The sequence below is a fragment of the Hylobates moloch genome, unplaced genomic scaffold, assembly GCF_009828535.3.
Source record: "Hylobates moloch isolate HMO894 unplaced genomic scaffold, HMol_V3 SCAFFOLD_15, whole genome shotgun sequence".
NCBI lineage: Eukaryota > Metazoa > Chordata > Mammalia > Primates > Hylobatidae > Hylobates > Hylobates moloch.
In genome coordinates this window covers 70305648-70329757 of record NW_026652290.1, presented here as the reverse complement: position 1 = coordinate 70329757, position 24110 = coordinate 70305648, and the positions used below count along the sequence as shown (strand labels likewise).

At 43.6% G+C, this 24110-nt stretch overlaps 1 protein-coding gene across 4 annotated transcripts in view; it reads left to right on the top strand.

Moving 5' to 3' along the window:
• The window catches only part of SPTBN1 (spectrin beta, non-erythrocytic 1), a 220518-nt gene that overhangs the window by 144561 nt on the left and 51847 nt on the right, over nucleotides 1-24110 (top strand). For all 4 annotated transcript variants that reach the window (XM_032177256.2, XM_032177257.2, XM_032177260.2 and 1 more), the window contains 5 exons: nucleotides 4827-4978; nucleotides 17979-18152; nucleotides 21993-22084; nucleotides 23394-23474; nucleotides 23864-23979. In XM_032177256.2, the coding sequence (XP_032033147.1) occupies nucleotides 4827-4978; nucleotides 17979-18152; nucleotides 21993-22084; nucleotides 23394-23474; nucleotides 23864-23979 (615 nt within the window). The remainder of the gene's footprint in view (nucleotides 1-4826; nucleotides 4979-17978; nucleotides 18153-21992; nucleotides 22085-23393; nucleotides 23475-23863; nucleotides 23980-24110) is intronic.

Below are 24110 nucleotides of genomic sequence, written 5' to 3'. Positions count from 1 at the left end.
CTGGGATTAGATACTGAAGGATGACTGTGCCTGGGACATAGTAAGTGCTAAGTGAATGCTATAATTATATTTTAATAAAGAAGAAAAAAACAAGTCATTTTCTTTCCATATAACTATTAAACAACCTTCTGCCACACACATAATTTCCTCATATTCTGGGATTTTTAAATAGCTGGCCCAGGTGTTGAAGAAGGGATTTTTTTGAAAGAAAAGTGATTTACGTAACTTCCAAATCTTGTTCAGTCCTGAGATTTTACGATTCCATGACCCTCTGGTAAGTTTCTTTTTTTTTGAGACAGAGTTTCGCTCTTGTTACCAAGGTTGGAGTGCAATGGCACAATCTAGGCTCACTGCAACCTTTTTCTCCTGGGTTCAAGTGATTCTCCTGCCTCAGCCTCACAAGTAGCTGGGATTAGAGGCATGTGCCACCACACCTGACTAATTTTGTATTTTTAGTAGAGATAGAGTTTCACCATGTTGGTCAGGCTGGTCTCAAACTCCTGACCTCAGGAGATCCACCTCTCAGCCTCCCAAAGTGCTGGGATTACAGGCGTGAGCCACCACACCTGGCCAATTTCTTAAATGATTTGAATTAATGAGACTATTTCTTTGCTGGAAAAAAGAAGGAACTAATTTAGAGCAGTTACAACACTCTGGGCACTTTGATGTGCACTTTACCTCCTCTTGTTTGGTGCTGTGCAGTCTTTAGGTGAGTCCTTATAATATGCAAGCTTAGTAAACTGTGGGAGGGTAGGGGGCAGGTATAGCTGAGAGATACCCCCAGAGGGCAGGGGGACAGAAGTGCTTGTTCCTTGGAGGCACCACTTACCAAGTTTGGGGCAGGGCTGGTTGGGAACCTACTCAAAGGTTTAGCTGCGTCAGCTTCTTGGGGAGGACTTGATAACAGCAATACAAGGCCCAGAAAAGGTAAATGGAGAATGGAAATGGTGTGAGGCACAGAAGTGCCCACCTCACACGCCCAGACCCAGCCCACCCCGGCTCCCTGCTGCTGGTGCTGCTGCTCCTCTGCCTTGCAAAGGGCGTGCCCTTGGTGGCGTGAGTGGGCCTGAAGGCAGGGCATTTCTGCTGCCTTCGAGCTGACCTGCAGATCATCAAAGAGGATGATGAAAGAATAGCAACCCACCTTGGAGGGGTGCTCTCTGGGGAGTGTCTTCCAAGATTTCTCAACCTAGCACTGCTGATATTTTGGGCCGGATAATTCTTTGTTGTGGGAGCCATCCTGTGTACTCTAGGATGTTAAGCAGCATCCTGGGCCTCTACCCTCTAAATGCTAGTAGCATCTACTCGTGAATCGTGACCATCAACACTGTATGTAGACATTGCCAAATTGCTAAATGTGCCAAGGAATCAAAATTGCCCCTGCTGGAGAAACTTGGGTCTAAATAACCAAACCAGTATGGAGCTTGTAAGTGCTACCTTTTTTTTATCACCACGATTGCTTCATGCTCATAGGGCTGGAAGTCGGCTCACTGCCCTCTGCTGCCCCAACACCTCCTCACGCAGCTAGCCTCAGTCACAGCAGCTTGAGCTTGGAAGCACTCCTGGATTGCCTTTCATCGTCCGTGCCAAGGGCCTCCTGCTCCTCCTCAGACTGTCTGGCCCATCTCCCCAAGCCTTGCTGGGTGGGGAGTGCAGGGGTGATGTCATTGTGCCTTCCCAGGAAGGGTGGAACAAAGGAGGGAGTCCCCAAGGACCCACAGCCTCATCCTCTACTGAGCCACCGAATAGATTTCTTTTCCTCTCTGTCTCCCTCCTTCCGGCTTCTTAAGCATTTGCTGTTCACCAAGTGCTCCATTGTAAGAGGACACGCTAGTTGACTGGGGCTTTGTGTGTCTCTGTTGAGTCCATTTCCTGCCCCTCGTGTGTTATGAGGGTGTTGATTCTGGTCTAGTCCCTGGATGGAATCTTCTGGGTCTTTTCCAATGTGGGGGTGTGAACCTGAGGAACTTAGACCCTGCGTGATTTTTCCAGCACTCTTGCACTTCCTGGGGCCTGCTCCTGACTCTGTGAGGAGAGTTAGAAGGGAGGGGAACAGGAAGAGAGGGCAGGAACACAAGAGCTTGTTTTTTTATTTTTGACATCTCTTCCTCCTCTTCTTTCCTCCCACCTACCTTGAGTTTCTAAGAACCGTGGTAGCCCTGGGGAGCCCTCCCGGCACAGATCTCAGTCTGTTTCACCTCTGTTCTCTGCACCCACCCATGACCTCTCTATTTGCCTCTCTGTAGGGAGGAGGGTTGGAATTGGGCTGTAACTCTTTAGGACAGGGCACTAAGGAAGTATATTGACTGTTGTTTCTGGCAAATCCTCAGAGTTTCCTTGTAAAAAAAACCTGTTAATTCAAAACCTGAAAGAAGTCTGGGTGCTCCTTTAGTGAGAGATTCACCCAAAAGAGTGACAATTGGCTGAGGAACACGTTTTGTGCTTGTTTATTTAGAAATATTTTAATCCAAGCAGGTTTTCATTTTGATCTTGCTCCCTTGCTTCGTTAAAGACATTTTCTGACTCCAGTATAACGCATAAAGGATTTTATAATTCACAAAAAAAATTGTTAACCCTAAATACATATAAACTAGGAGTTACTTGCCTCCTCGATAAGAGGCCATCTGTGAAATGCACCTTACATATTCTGCTCTAGACCTGCTCTTTCAGAACGGCCAAGCTTAGCCCCAGAATTACAGCTCCTGAGTCACTGTAGTAAAGTTGCCATCCATCACAATGATTGCATGATCAATAATGCATGTAGTCTTTTCTGTGGGACCTGTCATGATGTTACTGGTGCAGCTCCTTCTCCACTGCAGCGTGCCCCTTACTGTCTTTTTCTCCTTCCCCTAATCCTGTCCTTTTTGATCCTGTGTTTCTGGTTGGCCTTTGTCCCTGGCGAAGGGTCCTCCTTCTGTCTGGATGGGTAGTTCGTTTTTGGGAAAGGCAGGACCTCAAGGAGCCGCTGACTAGCAGGTGGCCGGGGATCTTGGCAGGTGCCCCAGCTGACTCCTCCTGCCAGGTCGGCAGCTGTAAAACTTCAACCAGTGTTGTCTCTGCCTCGTTCCCTCCCTGTGATGGGTGGTGGAGTGAGTTCAGCAAAGCCTTCAGACAGACCTTCCCAGGGTGTTGGGCTGTTTGCTGTCCTTCTGGCCAACCTGAGAACCCAGTACTCTCAGGCCACTGGGCACATGCCTTATTAGCAAGGGTGGCTTTTTAGTTGTTACCCCCCACCCAGTGGTTTTGAAATACATGCCAAATTGTTGAGCTATCCGCTTTTTTTTTTTTTTTTTTAGATTCATGTGTTATTATTTTTGTGGTTTGGGTTTGCACTAGGAGTAGGTCTTAGATTCTTGGCATAAATTCATGCTAGTGGAACTAGATATAGGGTGTGTAACACAGAGAAGAGAGTCAAGGAGTAAGAGTGGGTGGGTCCAGGGTACATTCTGTGGATGTCTGTTGAAGGTCTTCAGCCACCTATGTTTAGAACATTCTGCAGAGGCAAGAAGTTTGAAAGCCTATTTGTATGGTATGTGAAGGCCAGTTCTGGGCAAATATGTCTAGAGTTTTATACTTCAAATTGGACAGAATTTGATTAGTGAGCTTTGAAAAACCTTTAACACTGTTTCCTGGATGACTTGAATGTACAACGATCACGCTTTAGACCGTAAATCAGCAGTTGACTTTTCAGCGAAGGATCACAATATGGAGATTATATTTTTCTTGTCCTTTTATAGAAGAGAACATTGAATCCTGTGTTGAATCACATTTTTGTTGAAACCTTGGGCCCAGACCCTGCTTTCCCGATGCCTGCGAAGACTTCCCGATGCCTGCAATGTCTTTGCACTCTACCATGTTACTTGCCATTTCTTTCTTTCTTTATTTTTTTTTTTTTTTGAGATGGAGTTTTGCTCTTGTCGTCCAGGCTGGAGTGCAATGGCACGATCTCGGCTTGGCGCAATCTCGGCTCACTGCAACCTCCGCCTCCCAGGTTCAAGCAATTCTCCTGCCTCAGCCTCTAGAGTAGCTGGAACTACAGGCATGCACCACCACGCCTGGCTAATTTTGTATTTTTAGTAGAGACGGGGTTTCTCCATGTTGAGGCTGGTCTCGAACTCCTGACCTCAGGTGATCCGCCCACCTTGGCCTCCCAAAGTGCTGGGATTACAGGCATGAGCCACCGCGCCTAGCCACCATTTTCTTTGTTGTTCATGGTATGTGTGACTGAGCAGGTGAAGGGGGTCATTGCAAATCAAGGTCATGAGTTAATTCATCTTGTCCAGTGTCGCCCAATCCTTTGTAGATAAGGGAAGCAGTTTTCTGCTGTCTCATGAGATTTCCTACCCTACACCCTTTAATATACTCACCTTTTGGAGGAATAATAGCTGTAATATATACGTTGGAAGCTTTACCAGTCAAGTATTATGGTATAGGGCAGGACTGCAAAGGACCCTGTTGTCATCTGCATCCTGCTGCCTCTTCAGCAGGGATGGGAGAAAAGAAAGGGGTGCAAAGGATGTTCTGCTGGCAGTGCGCCTGGGCGCTCACATGTTTAAGGTCTGGACAGTTCCTACACAGATGCTCCTTGACTTATGAGATTATATCCCAATAAACCCATCGTAAAGTCAAAAATTGTAAGTTGAACCATCAATAATCAATGTTCTTTCTCAAAGACATGACCGCAGTTAAGGGGTGCTAAGTAGAGGTGTCCTTGGAGGTCAGTTTTGCTGACCTTCCTCTGGCTGGGGTCTTGTGGCCCTGCTAGCATGTGCCTGCTCCTGCCGGTGCTGTGGTCAATGGTAAAACAAGTTCTTCTCTGCTTGCAGATGAGCGTGAAGCCGTGCAGAAGAAGACCTTCACCAAGTGGGTCAATTCCCACCTTGCCCGAGTGTCCTGCCGGATCACAGACCTGTACACTGACCTTCGAGATGGACGGATGCTCATCAAGCTGCTGGAGGTCCTCTCTGGAGAGAGGCTGGTGAGTGGGGATCTTAGGAAGTGCTGTGCATTGTACGTGGGAAAATATTTTTGAAAAATCAAGTGTGACTTGTCTCCTGTTGAATTCTGCAGTTAATGATTGATAGTTTCGAGGAGAATCTTGAGAAGTGAGTTGAGCGCTTCAGGGAAAGTCTTAGTGTCACATTCTGAGCATGGATGATGTTCTTGAGCTGTAATAAAGCTGCTTTGTTCTGGTAATTTGCAAGGTAGCCACCTTTGGTCAGAAAGAACTTGGCTGGGGTTCCTGTTAAACAGGCCATGGTGCTGGAATTTGAAGGGCCAGGCTTGGGCGCTGGCTTCTAGATGAACCTGTGTCCCACATGGGATGATGGAATGTTTTCTAAATTTGCGTCTTTCTGGTTGTCTAGAAAATCTGAGCTGCCATCTTAAGGTGGCAAGCATTGAATTCAGTGGTCACTGATGTTTTCTTCCCTGCACGCTTTTTATTTTGGGAGTGGAGGGAGAGGCTGGTGTTTTGTCATCTCCTTGGGAAAGGAGCTTCTGATGAATTCACCCTGCCTTTTCAGGCAGGAAAGTTATCAGCCTGCAGTGAAAATTGTATCCCCAATCTGTTTCCCAGAGCTGCTGTGGCCCTCTCTGATGTGACTCTTATTTATGCATCTTATACCAGAGAAGCTTAAAAGCAGTCACTGTGACTGATCCAACAGGTTTTGTCTCGCCTTGGTTTGAAAATGGTTGCTGTATCCTCCCAGAGCACATGTAGTGCCATAGGTGGAGATGGGGCCGAGCCAGAAGCCAACGCCCAGCATGGAGACCACATCTGCACTGACATCACCAGGAAAATATGATGTGGTGGTTGGCAGTGCTGCCAGAAAGCCTTATTTTTAACTTGATCTCCACCCTGTAGCTTGCCAGCCGCAGTGGGCCTGTGTGCAGACCAGCCCCACACCTCTGACCGCAGGCAAGGGACTAAGGTTGTACCTTGTCCTATTTGTTATCAGCCCAGAGACAGACTGCCTCTTTGAGTCTGGGTTAAAATGGAGCCAGAAAAGTATTCTCTTCCCTGCCCTTCAGTTCAAGAACAGGCATCTCCAGAAGATAGTGAAGCCCTGTCTTCTCTGTAGTGAGTTTCATCCATGCCCTTTGTTCCTGAGCATGTAGGTCTTGTGGCCTCATTTTCTGTGAGGGTTTGTCGGTCACACTGGATAAACTAGACAAATAAAGGAGACCCCTGCTCAAAACCATGACAGCTATAAGAAGGCAGTTGATTCGTGGTGTGGGGGTGAGGGAGTGGGCCCACATGGGGAGTTTGAACAGGCCATTTATTGCATTTTCATTTGTTTTTCCAAAGTGAGTCTTGTTTGAGAGCCTAGACTAGAATCATTGTGATACGCAGCTTTAAATATAATTTTTATAACCAGACTTCCTTTCTGTACCTCTCAACTTTTTTTGTTTCTTAGTGTTTAACCTAGTTTGATTATTTATTGATTTTTTTGTGTGTGTGGAGTGGGGGAATGGTGTTTTGAAAGTAGCTAAAAAAAAAATCATTAAAGGTCACTTGGATAGGAATTAGTCTGAACATTTTTTTTTTTTTAATTTTTGTTCCAATAGGGTCCAATCTTCTAGCCTGTAGGGAGTAAATTGGTTGCCTTTAAAGACCCATAATTATTTTATACCAAGAAGATTGTGTCCTTGATAATGTCCACATAATAAATGGGATCAGGCCCATTGCCGTTTATTCTGAACAGGGCAAGAAAAATGTAAGTTGGGAGAAAAACCGGTAAAGCATAATTCTTAGATGTGTGTGAATATCTCCCACTCCTCTCCTTATTTGTTAGCAGTAAGTTTTTTTGTGGCATCCCAGAGACCTAGGAGAGTAAGGATGAAGAAGATGGTACAGTGGCTACCATCTCCAGCCTCTTAGGCAGTCGGTATCAGTAGTTTTACAGAACTTTGTAAAGCCCCTAGTGCCTTCATTTGTATTACCCATTCTTCACAGCCATCCTGGATTGTATAGGTTGGCCAATCTAATTTTCTTATTCCAAAAATAAAGATACCATAGATAGAGTGCTCTAAAGCTCTTGTTCATCTGGGCCGGAGATTTTAAGTCTCTTTGGCCTCATAGTCTGTTTGGTTCATGTAACTTCCTGGAAAGGAAACACACTATACACTGCCTTTGGCTATGGAGGTTGCCAAGGCCTCAAGTTAACGATCCTCCCTGCAGAAGACCTCCATGAGAGCTTGCCCCAAAGGTTCCTTGCTTATTCAGATTCCAGAACTAATGAGGTGGTTACAGCTTCCAGGCCTGGGTAAATGAATGTCCCCAGCTAAGTGTGTCATCAGATAACATTAGCTGGGCTTTCTGCACCAGTGGTCCAAAACCCTGGGTAACATAAACATTTGCACTCTATCTGGAGCCCAGTCTTTGTCAGCCAGCATTTTAGCCCCAGCACTTAACCACCAACTTGGCAATAGCTAGCAGATAAATGTTCGAGGGACTAGGTGATTCAATTTACTTTATTAATAGATTCTTGGAGCTAGTTCCTTTACAGAGGAGGAAATTTGTGTATGTGTGCGTGTGTGTTTTCTGAGTAAAGTTCAAAGAAACATTAGTTTAATGACCCAGACAATTCCACCCCCACCCCACCCTGGATTTCGGCTCAATAATATTTGAGTTAAATATGAGCAAGTTTCGTATAAGCATTTGGGAACTTGATTTTGAACCTCTCAGCAACATCACAAGGCAGAGATCTCTGGTCCTGACTTGGTTATGATCTGTGTCCAGAAGTGTCTGCTCCCTCTTGGCCTCAGTTGTATCAGCTCATAGAGCAGTGAGAAGGCTGAGGGCTGGGCCAGGAAGCTTCTGCTAGTCAGGATTAGATTGATTAGAAATAAAACTGTTCTTTTCTCATTTCTTATTCTGAAATCACTATAGTCTATAACTCTCCGTAAAGGTCTCACTTCAAAAATCTCTTAAAAATACAGACCCACCCTTTACTTTAGCATTGGATTGGCAGATAAAAGTGTGAGCACAGAACCTGTGCTGGCCACTTAGTAATTAGACCTAGGTCTCAGGGCCAGACTAGAATGAGGCTTGAGGGGTGATGGTTTGCCCTGCAGCAGCATTGACGTGGAGAGAGAGGAGTCCCCTGGCATATGAGGCCTGCACGTCGGTGGTAATGTTCTGCCCACAGCTCATAACCCACTTCAGACGCTTGCCATTGCCTGCCATCTCCCTTCATGGGCGTCTGCAATGAAGAGTGGTTCTCACTATGGTGACCAGTTTTTTTGCCTTGCTCCTGGCCAGACTAAGCCCTCGCCTCTGACCGAGATAGAGTGAGGTTTTCCAAACACCTCTGCCCTCCCCCAAACCCCACCAAGTCAGTTATCACTGGTTTTTGCTTCCCTGTTGTTTCCTGATGTTCTGTATTCTGTCTTCTTACTCCATCAGTCAGTCTCTGAGAAGGCAACAGAAAAGAGTGTGTGTGTGTGCATGTGTTTGTGTGCGTGTGTGTGTGCATGTGTTTGTGTGTGTGTGTGCATGTGTTTGTGTGTGTGTGTGTGTGTGTGTGTTGCCATCATTAATTTCAAAACAGGCCGAGCTGGGTGGAGAAGATAGATTTAACATGAGATTTGTTAAGCCTTAAATCCCACATTGAACTGCTCTGAGTTTTTTCGTAAAGCCTTTGTTAAGAGAACCATACTGGTATGTATTGTTTATTGAAACAGTGTTTGTGGACTGGCCGTGGAACCTCGCTGGGGTTTTTTAAAAACGTCATTTGTATGGGAGAATTTACTTTTGTTTTAAACAACCAGCCACAGAACTCCTCCATTAAATGTGGGTCTAATCACACAAACTTGAAAAGTGAACTAAGAGTCCTAAGTGCCACATGATAAAGTGCCAGATGAATGGCCCCAAAGCCCTAGAGTTCAGAAGGGGAAATGAGCCCTCTGGACGGGATGTCAAGAAACCTTAGTAGGGGGGTAGGGTGTGGGTAGGGTTCCATCTGGGTCCAGGAGAAGAGCTTCACAGGCAGGCAGCCAGAGTGTGAAAGCTCGTAGTTTGGACTAAGTGAAGAGAGCATTTGGAGGTAGCAGGCATCAGGGACTGGTACAGGGCAAGTTTCCCAGCTACACTGGAGGGGTTTTTTTGAAAGGAGTGGTGATGGTAACTTCTTATCTCTTGTGTTTACAGAGTACTCTCCTACTGTTTTCTCATTCAGTTCTTACAGTCTAATGAAGTGGGCAACCTCTGCTTTACAGAAAACAGTTACCAGTGACTTGCCAAGGCCAGTGCTGCTAGTAGGCGATACGGTGCGGACTGCAGCCCACCCTGCTGACTCTTGAGTGCCTCCTTTCCCACGGAGCCCTTAGGAGTGGGTCCCAGCTGGGAGCAAGACAGGCAGGAAGTCATGGGACACAGTATGGTGTTCCCCGATTAATTCTAATTGGGCCAAAATAACTAATACTCCTCTGAAAGCTCAAACTTTCATGTGTTGGGAGGAGTTTGGGGACTAGTGTGAAGTGAGTCTGGCTTTGTAGCATATTAGAAGAAATTTTGGAATTAGTGCTTCCCATCCTATCCTATGTATTCAGTAGAGACCTTTGTTTGTGAATGTGTATAGCAAAAATCTATGTTTAATTAAAAGAAAAAAACATAAGCAAGTGCCTGTCACACTGATTTGGTGAGATCAGTGTCTTCTGTATTTCCTCTTCACCTGAACAAGGGATCGGCAGGCACTGTAGACTTCAGCTTTGGTGCTAGTGAGTCCTCTGTCCTGCAACACCCTGTAGATTGTCATCATACAGCTGTAAGTGACTTTAGTGACCACCAAGTTAAATCCCCTCACTTGGTAGATAAGGTAAATCAGGGAAAATAAGTGACCAGCAAAGCCACCCAGCTGGGTTATGGCAGATCTAGGCCTCATTGGCCTCTCTCAGTGCCCAGGGCTGTGCTCTGTCCAGCACCACAATCCTTGAATGGTTGTTGCTCCAGGTAGCTGCAGGGTTGCTTTGGACACTTACAGAGAAAGAAGGGGTGGGGAGTACAGGGTGGAACAGGGCATCGCAGCACCCCAGAGACCTCCCAAAACACCCTCCCCGAAGCCTTCCCTTGTATCTTCCTTTCCTATTAACAAAAGAGGCCAAATCAGCTCTCGGAAGCTTTTTTTTTCTTTCTTTCTTTTCCTCTCCATCTCTGGACTGACAAAACCTTTGCCATTGTAATTACTCCATGGTTCTGCAAATCCTCATGCCTTGCAGAGTGTAAATGACCCAAACTCAAGGCTGGGCGGGCAGGTGGGGCAGAGCCAGTGCCCCAGGAGGGACCACCCAGCCCCCTCCTTCCTCTCTAAGGGTTTTTGGTCCATGCAGAGGAATTTGCCCAAGGCCATACTGCTTCTTAGGCAGGGCCTGGACTGGACTCTAATACGCAATTAGAATTACGTTGTCAGATCCTAGAGATGTTTATGTAGCGTTGTAAGTTTCTTCCCCTCTTTTAGAGCCAGAAAGAAGATGGGCCTGGGATGGAGATATGGCTGGTAAAGGTTTGAGCCTAGACGGGACCTTGGGAGGGGGAAATAGGAAAAGTGCCTGTGAAAAAACACAGGAATCCACAGACTGTAGTGTGAGGGGAAGGGAAGCTTCTTAAAATGATTTAAAGGAGGATCAGTAAAAATAGGCATTTCCTCAGAGGAACACTCTCTGCCTGCAGAGCCCCTGATAGTCACGAGTCTGGTATCGACCCTTGTCCCCACGTTGAGGGCATTTCAGACTTTCCTGTCAGAAGTGACACAGAACAGAAGTGCAGCACACCAACATGGCATATGTATACATATGTAAGAAACCTGCACATTATGCACATGTACCCTAAAACTTAAAGTATAATAATAATAAAATAAAATAAAATAAAGGGCACATGTTGCTGTGGGGACAGAAGCATGCTGCACTAGGGAATCCGATGGCCAGTAATGGAGGCAAGACAGAGGACGCTCCTTTCCTTTGCAGAATTAGCCGCTCTTGGGGCAGGCTTCAGAAAGTGTTTACTGCTGAGAGACGCCCCCTCCTTCTGCTCCATTGTGTTTAATTCTCTATTGTTACCTCTTCCTCCTTTTGAGAAGACGAAGTTTGGCAATATAAAAATAGCTCTTTAAAAAATGAAAACCAGCCACCAGATGGGAACCGAGTCCCTCACTTCCTTTCACATGGAAGCATGTACCCCTCTTCCCTGTATTCTGGGTTTTTCCTGTAGTGTAAAGAGGGCGAGCTTTAAGTCCTGCTTTACCACATCCTAACTAGCTGGTAGATTGCGTCATCTCTCTGAGCCACTGTGTCTTCATGTATAAAATGACAGGAATAGTAATTATTATAATGTAGAGTTACTGTGAGGATTAGATGTGATCACAGCTGTCAACCACCTAGCAGGGAGAGGTGAACACACAGTAGTTGCTCAATAAATGGCAGCTAAGAATTTTTAGATCTTGGGAACTTTGAAGTTTGTATGACCAACATGTTTCTATGGATAGCTCTGTGAGATCATGATCACCTCTTGAAATTAATTTCTTGTAATTACTGCTTCCTAAACTTGCCCAGGTATCGTGCCTTAAAACATGTGAGAAGCCCACTCTGAAGCAGATAGAACATGTGTTGTGGGAGTGTGTGGTGTACTTGAGTTTTAGTCTGAATTCCCACTCCCCTCGTATTGTACCACCAGGAGGTCATCTCACCTTGCTGTATCTTGTTTTTTCTTGTTATTCTGAGGCTTGCTGGTTTTTGAGTTGCATCCAGGTCTGGAATGAACCATCCCTTAGTTCATCTGGCACAGCCAGTCGCCATCAGCATGGGGTCCCTGTGATGTGGCATTGACCTTCTTCAACCTGCGTGAATGTGTTTGGGCCCCATCACCACCCTCCCCCTCCCACACCCTGGACCCCATGTTCATGTGGAAGCACACGCACATTCCATTGAGATTTTGTAGAGAGAGAATAGAGTTGTGGAATGTCTCATACATGATTCCTGTTTGTGGGGAGGAGATTCTGAGAGGAAGGACCACTTTTTCTACTGCATTCATTTGAATGTAAGTCAGACAAGTGATTATTTGAGATCAAGCTTTCAGGATAAAGTCTGAAAGAACATTGGTTACATCCTGCTGGTTGGAGCCTGGGAAGGTACCGACAGTCCCCATCTATTCATTATTCTCTTCCTTCTCAATTCCATCCACACTGTCGCCTCCACCCTGTTGGAGGGAGACTTGTGAGAATGGCTGCTGCAGTTAGAAGTTTCTGTTCCCCTTGATCTGCAGTTCCCATCATGAAGACACTTTCTTTGTAATGGAAACAGCACATGTAGGTGGACCACTCACTATCTCTGCTCAGGTGCACGAGCTGACAAGAAATGAGAGGAAAAGGCCCCTGAACAGCAAAAATGTCAGAAGCCCCTGCACCTTTCTTAGAGGCAGTTAATCCCCATCCCTTAAATTTGAACAGTTTTGAACCAGGAGCTTCGTTCAATCCAGAAACCACCTGGATATGAGAAGAAAAGGGGCTGCTGTGAATAGTCATGTTTCAGCATGAGAAATGACAGCTGATCCAAGAGACAAAAGGAAAAACTTAAAGAGCACATGTGAGAGCCATATGCAGAGTTCTGTGACTCCTGGTGGGGAGAGCTGCTCCACCTACCTCTTCTAGGGCGGCACTTTAGGAGGCTGACGGGTGTACCGTGGAAAGAGAGAGCACCAGTGTCACCTCAAACAGCACTTGCAGAATCAGAGTTACAGAATTTTAGATTAAGCCCACCCCTTTCTATTTTATATCTATTTTTTCCTACCTCATTAGATTGCTTGATTTTGATGCAACCTGGCATTGCACAAATAGCAAATTCTAGCATTTCCCACATACCCAAATTAAAATCATTTTGAAGTTTCTGAAGGCAAAATCCACCTCTTGTTTCTTTTTTTGGGGTAAGGAGGATATCACAATAATGTGAAAAGCTTAATGTTTAAAGACATTTCTTTTTCTGTTGCTATTATGGTCAGGTCCTGCATCTGCAGATTTAACTGACCACAGGTAGAAAATATTCAAGGGGAAGAACAATGAAAAATAACAATACAGAAATAAACAATGATATAATTTTTTAAAAATACAGTATAACAACTATTTACATAGCATTTACATTGTATTCGTTACAAATAATATAGCCATGATTTAAAATATATGGGAGGCCAGGTGGGGTGGCTCACGCCTGTAATCCCAGCACTTTGGGAGGCCAAGGTGGGTGGATCATTTGAGATCAGGAGTTCAAGACCAGCTTGGCCAACATGGTGAAACCCCGTCTCTACTAAAAATACAAAAATTAGCCGGGCATGGTGGCTGGTGCCTATAACCCAGCTACTCGGGAGGCTGAGGCAGGAGAATCTCTTGAACCCAGGAGGCAGAGATTGCGGTGAGCCGAGATCATGCCATTGCACTCCAGCCTGGGCGACAGAGCAAGACTGTCTCAAAAAAAAAAAATTAATTAATTTTTAAAGTATATGGGAGGATGTGCATAGGTTATATCAAATACTGTGCCGTTTTATATAAGCGACTTGAGCATCTGTGGATTTTGGTATCCTTGGGGGTCCTGGAATCAATACCCTGTGGATACCAAGGGACAATTATATTTGAAAATAAAATTTTACTACTTGTGGTAGGCTTCTGCATATAATCTTATTTCCTCAAGGTCAACCACATTCTTCTGTTTTACTTGTCCTTTTTTATAGGAGAAAAGAAAGTAAAAAATAATAATCTGAGACTGGACAGACTTAAAATGGCCACTTGTTACCCAAGTAACCTTCCTTTCAGACATTTTCCATACAGCACATAGCCGAGGATCTTAACTACCCAAGGGAAAAGCAGGGAATGGACAAGATACTAAGGTAGGGCTGGCTGCTGCCCTGAACTGCGTGTACCTGGGTTGCTGCAGCTTGGCCCCCTTTCCCCTGCGAGGTCCGCTCACACACCAAACCCAGTCTGTCTGCTGGCATTCAGTTCACTCTGAACATAACTCTGTGCTCAGAACTGGACCAAAGACCCCTGAGAATATAGAAGTATAAAGCCTCATCCTTGCTCTTAGGAAGTGAACAGTCTAGTTGGAAGTAATAAGAGCAATAAATGAAACAACAGCAAAATTATAATGATTAGTTCCTGGGCTCTATGGTCCAGACTGTTAGTTATAGAGTCGTGAGGAAAAGAAGAGCTGTGAGAACCAGAATGATTGGAAATGGGAAATGTCTCCGGGAAGGAAAGATGGGCCTTCGCTTGAGCCTTGGAAGGTAGGTAGGTGTGATGAGGTGAAGAGATTGGGGAGTCAAGACGATGGGTCACAGGCTGAGTGCACTGTTCTACATGTAGATGTGTGCATCTTGCTGGCATCTTTATGAGAGGGTGACATCAGCTCCAGGTGCAGCCTCTACTAGAGGGGGAGTGATGGGAAATAGAGAGGAAGGAGAGAAGGATGGAGCCAGATGGGCGAGGGCATGAGCTTGGTGTTGGTACAACAGATAATAGAAACCCATTTTGTGTGTGTGTGCATGCACGCGCACGTGCGTACACACACACAGTGGACCCTTGAACAAAGCAGGGGGTTTAGGGGCACCAACCCCATGCCACTGAAAATCTTCCTATACATTTGATTCCCCCAAAACTTTTAATAGCCTACTGTTGTCTTATCAATAATGTAGTCAATTAACATATTTTGCATGTTATATGTATTACATTACTGTAGTCTTAAAGTAAGCTAGGGAAAAGAAAATGTTATTAAGAAAAGGAAGAGAAAATATATTTGCAGATTCATTAAGTGGAAATGGATCATCATAAATGTCTTCATCCTTGTCTTCACGTTGAGTAGGCTGAGGAGGAAGGTTGTGAGGTTGGTCTTGCCATCTTGGTGTAGTAGAAGTGGAAGAGGTAGAAGAGGAGGCAGAAGAGGCAGGCACACTTGGTGTAACTTTATGGAAATAGCAGAAGCAGTCTTGAATAATTGAAACCCTTGGAACAAATTCGATTTGTTTTCTGGTACTGCTTTTACATCCTCTTCCTCATCATTTTTCATCCTTTTGGAGATACTGATTTTCATCAAGTCATCTTCCGTTAATTCTTCTGATGTGGTATCTGATAGCTCTTGAATTTCTCCAAGATCCATATCATGAAAACCTTCACCCCTCTACCTTTTTGCCATATCCACAACCTCTTTCATAATTTCCTTCATTGTCTCTGTCATAAATTCTGTGAAGTCCTGTATAACATCTGGACGTCGTTTTCTCCAGCAGGAATTTATTGTTTCAGGTTTGATGGCTTTCACAGCTTTTTCTGTAACAATGATGGCATCTTCAGTGGTGTAGTCCTCCCAGACTTTCATGATGTTCTCTCTGTTAGGGATTCTATTTCATAGCATCGACAAACCTTTCCATAGAGTTTTGTGTAGTAATGAGCCTTACAAGTCCTCATGACCCCTTGATCTAGAGGCCGAATTAGGGATGTTGTGTTTGAGGGCCAGTAGACCATGTCAGTGCCTTCAGTGTTGAACTCATGGGGTTCTGGGTGGGGGCATTGTCCAATACCAAAAGAACTTTAAAAGGCAGCTTCTTACTGGCAAGGTACTTTAAGACTTGAGGAACCAAAGCATCAGTAGAACCCATTCAGAAAACCAGTTGTCATTGTCCAGGCCTTCTTTTTGTACAACCAAAAGACTGGCAGCTGGTATTTATTTTTTCCCTTCAAGGCTCAAAGGTTAGCAGCTTTATGAATAAGAGCAGTCCTGATTATAAACCCAACTGCATTTGCACAGAACAGTAGAGTTAGCCTATCCCTTTATGCCTTAAGTCCTGGTGCTCACCTCTCTTTCTCTTACTAGGCTTTTGTGGCATTTTTTTCCAGAACAGGGCACTTTCATCTGCATTAAAAACTTGTTGAGGCAAGATACACTTTTTCTTCAGTGATTTTCTTAATGGCGCCTGGGAACTCATCTGCTGCCTCTCGGTCAGCAAAAGCTGCTTCTCCCAACTACTTGACATTTTTTAAGCCAAACCTCTTTCTGAAATTATCAGACTGGGAGCTCTGTGAACCTTTCCTGGTTCTGAGGTCTACCCAATTAAATATTAATAGTCATGCCATCCTTTGCTGGTGTTACATTCTCCAGCCTTAGATCCTTCACCTTCCTATGCCTTTAAATTGTCATATGATGACTTCACTTTTTCTCAAATCATATTAGTCTTTAGGTATGCCTCTTATGGCAATCCTGCACTCACATAAAAGATGCATTTTTAATTAATTAATTATGTATGTATTTATTTTGTAGAGACGGGGTTTTGCCATGTTGTCCAGGCTGGTCTCAAACTCCTGGGCACAAGCAGTCTGCCCGCCTCAGCCTCCCAGAGTGCTGGGATTACAGGCATGAGCTGCTGCACCCAGCCAAAAGCTGCATTTTCAATATGAGATGAAAAGATATTTCACAAAAAAGTGCAAGGTCTTTGCATCTGCTGGTGTAGTAGCTTCAGGGATGGCTTCACAAATTTCCTTTTCTTAGTCTTCAAATGGTGGGCCATCACAACTGTAGACCTCAATCTACAATACATAGCAAGCAGTTCATCCTTTTCTTGTAATGTCATGACCTTTCTCTGCTTCTTGGCAGTACTTCCAGCATCACTAGTGGCACTTCGGGTCTCATGATATTAGTCAAGGTTTACGGTATTGCACTAGACACTGAAAAATACACAAGAACTGTGAAAGATGGCTTTTTACTGTGATAACCAGTGTACTAGAGAGACCATGTGGAGATGATTAGCGTCATAGGCATTTTAAGTAGGCACTCAACAATACTTGAGCTCATCGCAGTAGGAGTTAGAGATGGCTCTGAAATTATTATAGTAGTATGGTACATACCAAGATTTAATACTGCACAAATGGTGCCATTCCAGTCTGTGTTTGTGTGTATGAGTTTTGATAATTTTTAATTTTATGACAGATTTGTATATATTTTGTGGTAGTAAATGATAAAATAGACTAACATCTACATATATTTTATGCATTCATGACATACCTTTTTCTTAATCTTTCTGTTATTTCTAGGCTAGGCCATTCATTTGAATCTTTTCAAATTGTCACAAATCTCTAAAAAGTTTTCCAGTTTATTTATTGAAAAAAATCCATGTATAAGTGCATTTGAATAGTTTAGGCCCAACTTAAGGTTTTAGTATATTTTATAGTAGATGTCTGTATACTTTTATAGTAGATGTATATATACTTTTATAATAGTATATTTTATAGTAGATGTATATATACACATATGTATTATCTACTGTCTCTATATATATGTATTTTGTTTGTTTGTTTTATTTAAAATGTTCACCTTCCAACGGCCTCTTTTACATTTTGATAAAACTGGGTAAAGGGAAGAAACATTTGGGGTATTTAAATTGCATTACACTCATTTCTTTTCCCTTTTCCCCTTCTTTTCAGTAAGTTACACTTCTTATTTAACCTTCACCCCATCCCTCCGCACACAACCACCACTTGGAAATTATTCTGATTTGATGGTTGTGTTCCCTGTTTTCATTTTGAGCCAACCTTATGGGTTGCCAGCAGGTGGCAAACCTAATTTTACATTCTAAGTAATCAGAAAATCCTCACAGGTGTTTTGTCATGCAGCTGCAAAAAAAATTGTATGGATGGCAGCAGTAGTGCTGAAATTCTCCATAAAAATTGGATTCTCTCTTCCTTGAACTTAAACAAATGCTCATTTGTAAACTATATAGCTCCACAACTAATCTCTAAGAAGGAATCAGTTGCCATCCACTTAAGTAAACTTTTCTTCTGCAGCTGTTAGGTAAATACCATCCTTGGACTTAATAAGTACACGTGTTTGTTAATGTTCTGTTCGGAGCAGGAGAGCATTGCATGAATGGGCACATGTGACTAGGCAGTAACTCAGGGTTCATCTCTACTCTGTTGGGTGATGTGTCTCCGCCTCTGCTCTCCTGTTTCTAGCCTAAACCCACCAAGGGACGAATGCGCATCCACTGCCTAGAGAATGTGGACAAGGCCCTTCAGTTCCTGAAGGAGCAGAGAGTCCATCTTGAGAACATGGGGTCCCATGACATCGTGGATGGAAACCACCGGCTGACCCTTGGCCTCATCTGGACCATCATCCTGCGCTTCCAGGTAAGGGTCTCTGCCCAGGGTTGGTCAGAACTTAGGCCGACCTCTCAGGTATGAGCATCCTTGTAGAGCTGGCCTCCCTTTGTCAGAGGGATCAGGAAGACCAGGTTGAAAGCACGTCTCAGAGTCATGTGTATTATATCCAACCCTCAGAATTGAATGCTGCCTCGTAGGCATGTGGAAGCTACTACATCCTCCTGTAATTGTACTAGCCCTCATAATCTTAGCTCTCCTGTCAGACACGTCTCAGTGGCCCAGTGGCTTCTAGGCTGCATCCCAGCCTGGCACTTTGCTGGCACCTGCTCTAAACATCTTGTCTCTGCTGCTTGGCTCTCAGGAGCAAAGGTATAAGGATGTGGCCAATGCTAGGTTATTAGCTTAGACTGCCTCAACTTCACTCAACTATGACATGTGTTACAGAACAATTTTTGGCAAAGCTGTTGAGGATTGTGGCATGTGTGTGGGCTCTATTTTCACCTTCTCATTCTCTTTGGATGTGAGGAAGCAGTTTGCAGGAGGAAAGTACAAAACTCTTGTTTCTTTGAATGGATGATGATTTTATGGGTTTTGTTATACTTGAGGAAGGCTCTAAGTATAGAAGTATTTTAAGCCAGAAGGTACTCTCAAGGTCATTTTGTCCACTTCTTTCACTTTATGAAGAAATCGGGGACCCACAGAAATTTGCACCCTTGCCCCTGATGATACAGCCAGCCAGGGCTATAGTGGGTGCCTCTGACCCCTTAAGAGAGAGCACTCAGCCTTTTGGGACAGTGCAGCACCACGGGCCTGATTATTGGTTCTTTCTCCAGGCGCATGCTTCGTACTCATGCATTCCAATTAAAATTGGAAAGGCAGGAACAACTTTGTACCATAGTGTCAGGTTTCTCTGCAAACAAATATTCTAACAGTCCTGTCTCCTCAGTGACTGTGTTCTCTTGCCATTCCTTCCTGTTCTGCCCCTTTAATAAAGATCTGTTTGATTTTTCTGGGTAAACAAAAACCTCACACAAAAAAGAAAAACGAAAAATCAAATTATAACTTACTTTGTTTTCTTATTGAAACTCTGAAATCAGCCTGTGAACAATCCCTTTTCCTTCTCACTTGCCCTAGGATTGGGCTTCAGATAGTGTCGTGATTATATATGTGGGAGGAAGGGGTAGGGGACTAGAATGAGTTACAGGAAGAAATAGCTTCCTGACTGGCTGGTTCCCAAGCTGGCTGATCATCTGATGCCATTGGGAAACCCTCTCAATAATTCAGGTTCCCAGGGCCCAGCCCTAGTAATTCTAATTAAGTAGGTCTGAAGAGAGAACCACTGTTGAAGATGGTACAACATCATTAAAGGAGTTAATTACAGCAATCAAAGACATTTTTCCCCAGACAGAACTCTTATTTCTGTCATTTAGTTCCTGAATGATTTGAAAATGGAGTAGCCATTGAATCCACTAGTTACTGCTCTTGTGTCTTATGGCAACAGAGGTGAAATTATTAGCAGGACATTCCTCAAGCTTCACCCCAGTTTTATGGGTAAAATGTTGTATTTCTGTTACCTTTGGCCTGCAATAATCAGAGCATGGAAGGCCATCCTGACTCGACTGTCTTGACAGTGGGTCAGCATCTTTCAGGATTCTCAGCGTGAATTGCTTTGAGTCATTGACTAATTTACTTCCTGCCAGTTTGCCTATTCCTATAATTCAACTTACAAATGCTGATGTGTATTTTCTCCCTTTCTGTTGAGGTGAGAGTCGTAGGCTGCTGATGTTACCGCGTGGCCTGCAGTGTTGTTGTCTGACATGACTCAGCTTTCTCCAGAAGCTTTATTAAAACATTACCTATTCCACAAAAATAATATGATTATGAATCAGCCAAGGCCCAACTGTAGATATCCAGCATATCTATAAGGATACTCAACATATCCTTGTAGATATATAGGGTCAAGCTTCCCTGTGTATCTACAACGGTCTCTCCTTCCCCCAGCTCCTGAATATACGGTTTTACAGCTTCCCAGTTTGTGTTTGTGTGTGTGTGCGTGTGCTCTCATTGCAACCAGGATATGGCCTGCCATATATGTGCATAGAGGTGTCCATTAAATACTGATGATGACACAGATTTTATGATGCTGCCCCTTTAAAAGAGAGTATAAGGGCCAGGTGCAGTGGCTCACGCCTATAATCCCAGCACTTTGGGAGGCCAAGGCAGGTGGATCACTTCAGATCAGGAGTTTGGGACCAACCTGGCCAACATGATGATACCCTGCCTCTACTAAAAATACAAAAATTAGCCAGGTGTAGTGGCAAGCACCTATGATCCCAGTTACTTGAGAAGCTGAGGCAAGAGAATCGCTAGAATCTGTGAGGCGGAGATTGCAGTGAGCCGAGATCACACCACTGCACTCCAGCCTGGGCGACAGAGACTGTCTCAAAAAAAAAAAAAAGTAAAAGATGGTGAGAAACTGGAGTGGAAGTCTCTAAGTTTGCCTAGTTTAAATAGGGAGCTGTCTTCATTTCAGAAGCGTAGACTTTGTTTCCATATGGGCAAATCTGGAAACAGATACCCTTCTTCACACAGAAGCATAAGAAAGCCAATGGGTTACTGTGTGTAAAGTTGCAGCCTGACTTTCCTGGTGAGCCTGTCTCTCACCCCTTGAGTGAGGGTTGTTCTTCCACATTCCCTTTCTGCACTTGAGCTAATGATCCTAATATTAGAGACTGGGGTTTATACAGACTCAGGCTTCACCTTCTTAACACAATTAAAAATAGAGAATTTTTTTTTAATGTTGTTTCAATTCCCACGTGTTCTTCCTAGTTGAAAGTTTCTAACTTTTTAATCCTGTATTTATATATTTTGTCTTCATTTTCTCTCTTTTTCAAAAAGAATTGTGGGAAGTGTTTGTAGATTGAATGGAGTGAAGGTAGTGGGGAGCATGACAGAGCAGAGAAGCTTAAAATGACTACAGCTGGAGGCGATGGATGGACTCCTGGCCAGCACCATCCACTCCTGACTCCATTCCACATTTTACTATACAAGAAGAAACTTTCATATAATAGACAAAAGTGTATTTGGAGCATTTGTCTAAAATTACATAGCTGGCAGTTGGCGCCTTATCTAAGAACTAACTTTCACGGACCCTTATTATGAGCTCTGCACTTCGTTATATCATTTAAGTGCATAACAGCGCTGTGAGATTAGCCACTGTTATTATTTTCATTCCTCAGATGGGGAAGCTAGGGAACCTGCCCAAGGGCACATGGTAGGTGATGGAGCCTGAATTCACATCCAGGCAGTCTGACTTTGGTGCCAGCTGACCAGGCTTTGTGTATAATGTTGCAAATATGCTGCCTCTGAGCGGCTTATGAATGCACACCATGGAAGCACAGCGTTTAAGCCCACACTTGCTCTAATAGTTTGGAAATGGTGCACATAGTGCCCTCATCAATGAAGGTTGCACCTGGTGTGAAAAATGTTTACTTAGAAAAAAACTGAACTCAGTATTTTTCTTGGGGTCTGGTGAGATTCCAGATGCACTGTATGAACCACTGTGCTATATTCTCACTGGAAAGATGGGCTGTCTCAGGGGTAAAAATGACCTCCGATAGGTGCTGGGAAGTCCCGTCAGCCTTCTATCTGTGCGACATAGAAAACGTAGTTCTGGTTGTGTTTCTGAAGTGAGCCCAGACTCAGGAATGAAAACTCAGGAAGCAGTTTTCATTGACAGCGTAGATCATCTGCAGGGCAAAGCTTTGATCTACAGTTTATTCTTTATGTATATGCAGACCTGTTCTTCAGTGGCTCTTTGAGGCAGCTGACCCATCTATTTGTCTAATATTTCTTTGTAAATCTTAGATCCAAGATATCAGTGTGGAAACTGAAGACAACAAAGAGAAGAAATCTGCCAAGGATGCATTGCTGTTGTGGTGCCAGATGAAGACAGCTGGGTGAGTGTGAATGCAGAGGGCATTGGGGCTGCTTCTTCCAGGACTGAATTCCACTGCAGTCATCACTTAGAAGGTGTTGACAGGTATCTTTTCCACGGCTTCCATTGGGAAGTCTTGTTAACTCGTAAGCAGTTGATACGACTTTTCAATTAGCTCTCAGAATGAAAGGAGCTCTAATTTATACTTTAGACCTGTCCTGTCTTCATAATCAGTCTCCTTCTCTTTATTAAGGAAGCTCTAGAGAGCATTATATTTTAAATTTGAAAACCCTGGAAGCATGCTTAGGAATCATACCCATGATATTTTAAGAATACAGTTGTAGGTTTTCTTCACCCCTTAATTTCTGTTTTGGGGAGCTTTCTTTGCACAGTAAACAATAGCATAACCTTTTAATATTATCTGTGTCAGTTTCCCTTTTATTTTTTCATTGAAATTTCAGTGAAGCTGTTTTTAGAGAACGACATCTTTTTTGTTGCTTACTATTGTTAGGACTCAACTGATGCTAAGGCTTCGAGTTCTTAGCAAATTGGTTTAAGGTCATAGGTACTTACTGAGACCCAATTTTAGGTTAATTAGATTTACCGTCAGAACTACTTCAAGTATAGATGTAACTCTAATGAACATGAATTCAGCATATGAAAATCAGAACTCCATCCATTCTGAGAGCTAGCTGAAAAGTCATCATGTCTATAAAGAGCTTATGGCCTAATAAAAGGGTCAAGTCAGGTATGAACCTTTAATCAGCCACTGATACAAAGTTATTAATAGTCAATACGGTATAGAATAGCTGATTCATTATGGGTAAGTTTCACACACAAATTTTTCAGGGAGGTACTACTTTTACAAACTTCATCCAGTTAAGTGGCGTATGGAAGAAGGAAAGCTGAATGTCACATGAACGGATTGTCCCACCACTTCTTGTCCCAAAGTAATGTGTGACAAGGGACTGCAGGTCCTGGTGTCTTTTTAGGTAGAGTAGAAAGCCAGTGGAAGCAGAGGCCTCAGAAGTGTCGAGGTTGTCGTCACTTTTTCCTAAGTAAGAGTAGTGTTTTAAATCTACGACACCGTTCACATCTTTTGTGAGACTGAATTACCAAGCAAGAAAAGCCACATGGATGCATGTTTTATTTTTATTTTATGGCAGGCTTGAGTTGACGGGTTATTTGTTCTGACTTGATTGTCCTTAGTGATATTCACTGCTTTAGGTTTTACAATGCTTGCAGACTTTTTATTAACAAAGCACTTGGCAAAAGTATAAACCTCCATGTGGTAATTGTGTTGCTTTTCCCTTCTGCTTTGTCCTTGGCAGGTACCCCAATGTCAACATTCACAATTTCACCACTAGCTGGAGGGACGGCATGGCCTTCAATGCACTGATACACAAACACCGGTAAGTCCATACAAATCATCCTAGCAATCATGGGGTAAAAGGTTGCTGTCCTTCCATAGCAGGTTTGGGTGACTTTTCCATATCCGTTGCCTTAACTGTTGCACCATGGTGGAAATTTCTGCATTCCATGTGAGGAAAATATGGGAGAATATATAAATTCTTCCAAACAAAATAGACAAGTTCACCCTTAATCTCTTTTTTCTTAATAAACTTTGAAGTGTTTATTCAAAAATCAGGTTTCATTGTTTGATGATTCCATAATTGTATATTTCAGAATTTTACTCCACTAAGTGGTGATTTTAACCTTTTCGGAGTAACAGTCATGTTTCATTGGTCATATTTCTTTTCAAGCCATGATTTTTGTTGTGTTCCACTGTTGTTCTGCACAGGCCTGACCTGATAGATTTTGACAAACTAAAGAAATCTAACGCACACTACAACCTGCAGAATGCATTTAATCTGGCAGAGCAGCACCTCGGCCTCACTAAACTGTTGGACCCCGAAGGTAGGGACTCGAGGGATTACAGGTGGGATTTTTAGCATCTCTACGATCCAGGTGTTAATGTAAAATCTGTTTTGTGTCAGTATGTTTCATTTGTACAACATGCTTTGGGAATTATCAAAGGAAGAGCTTAA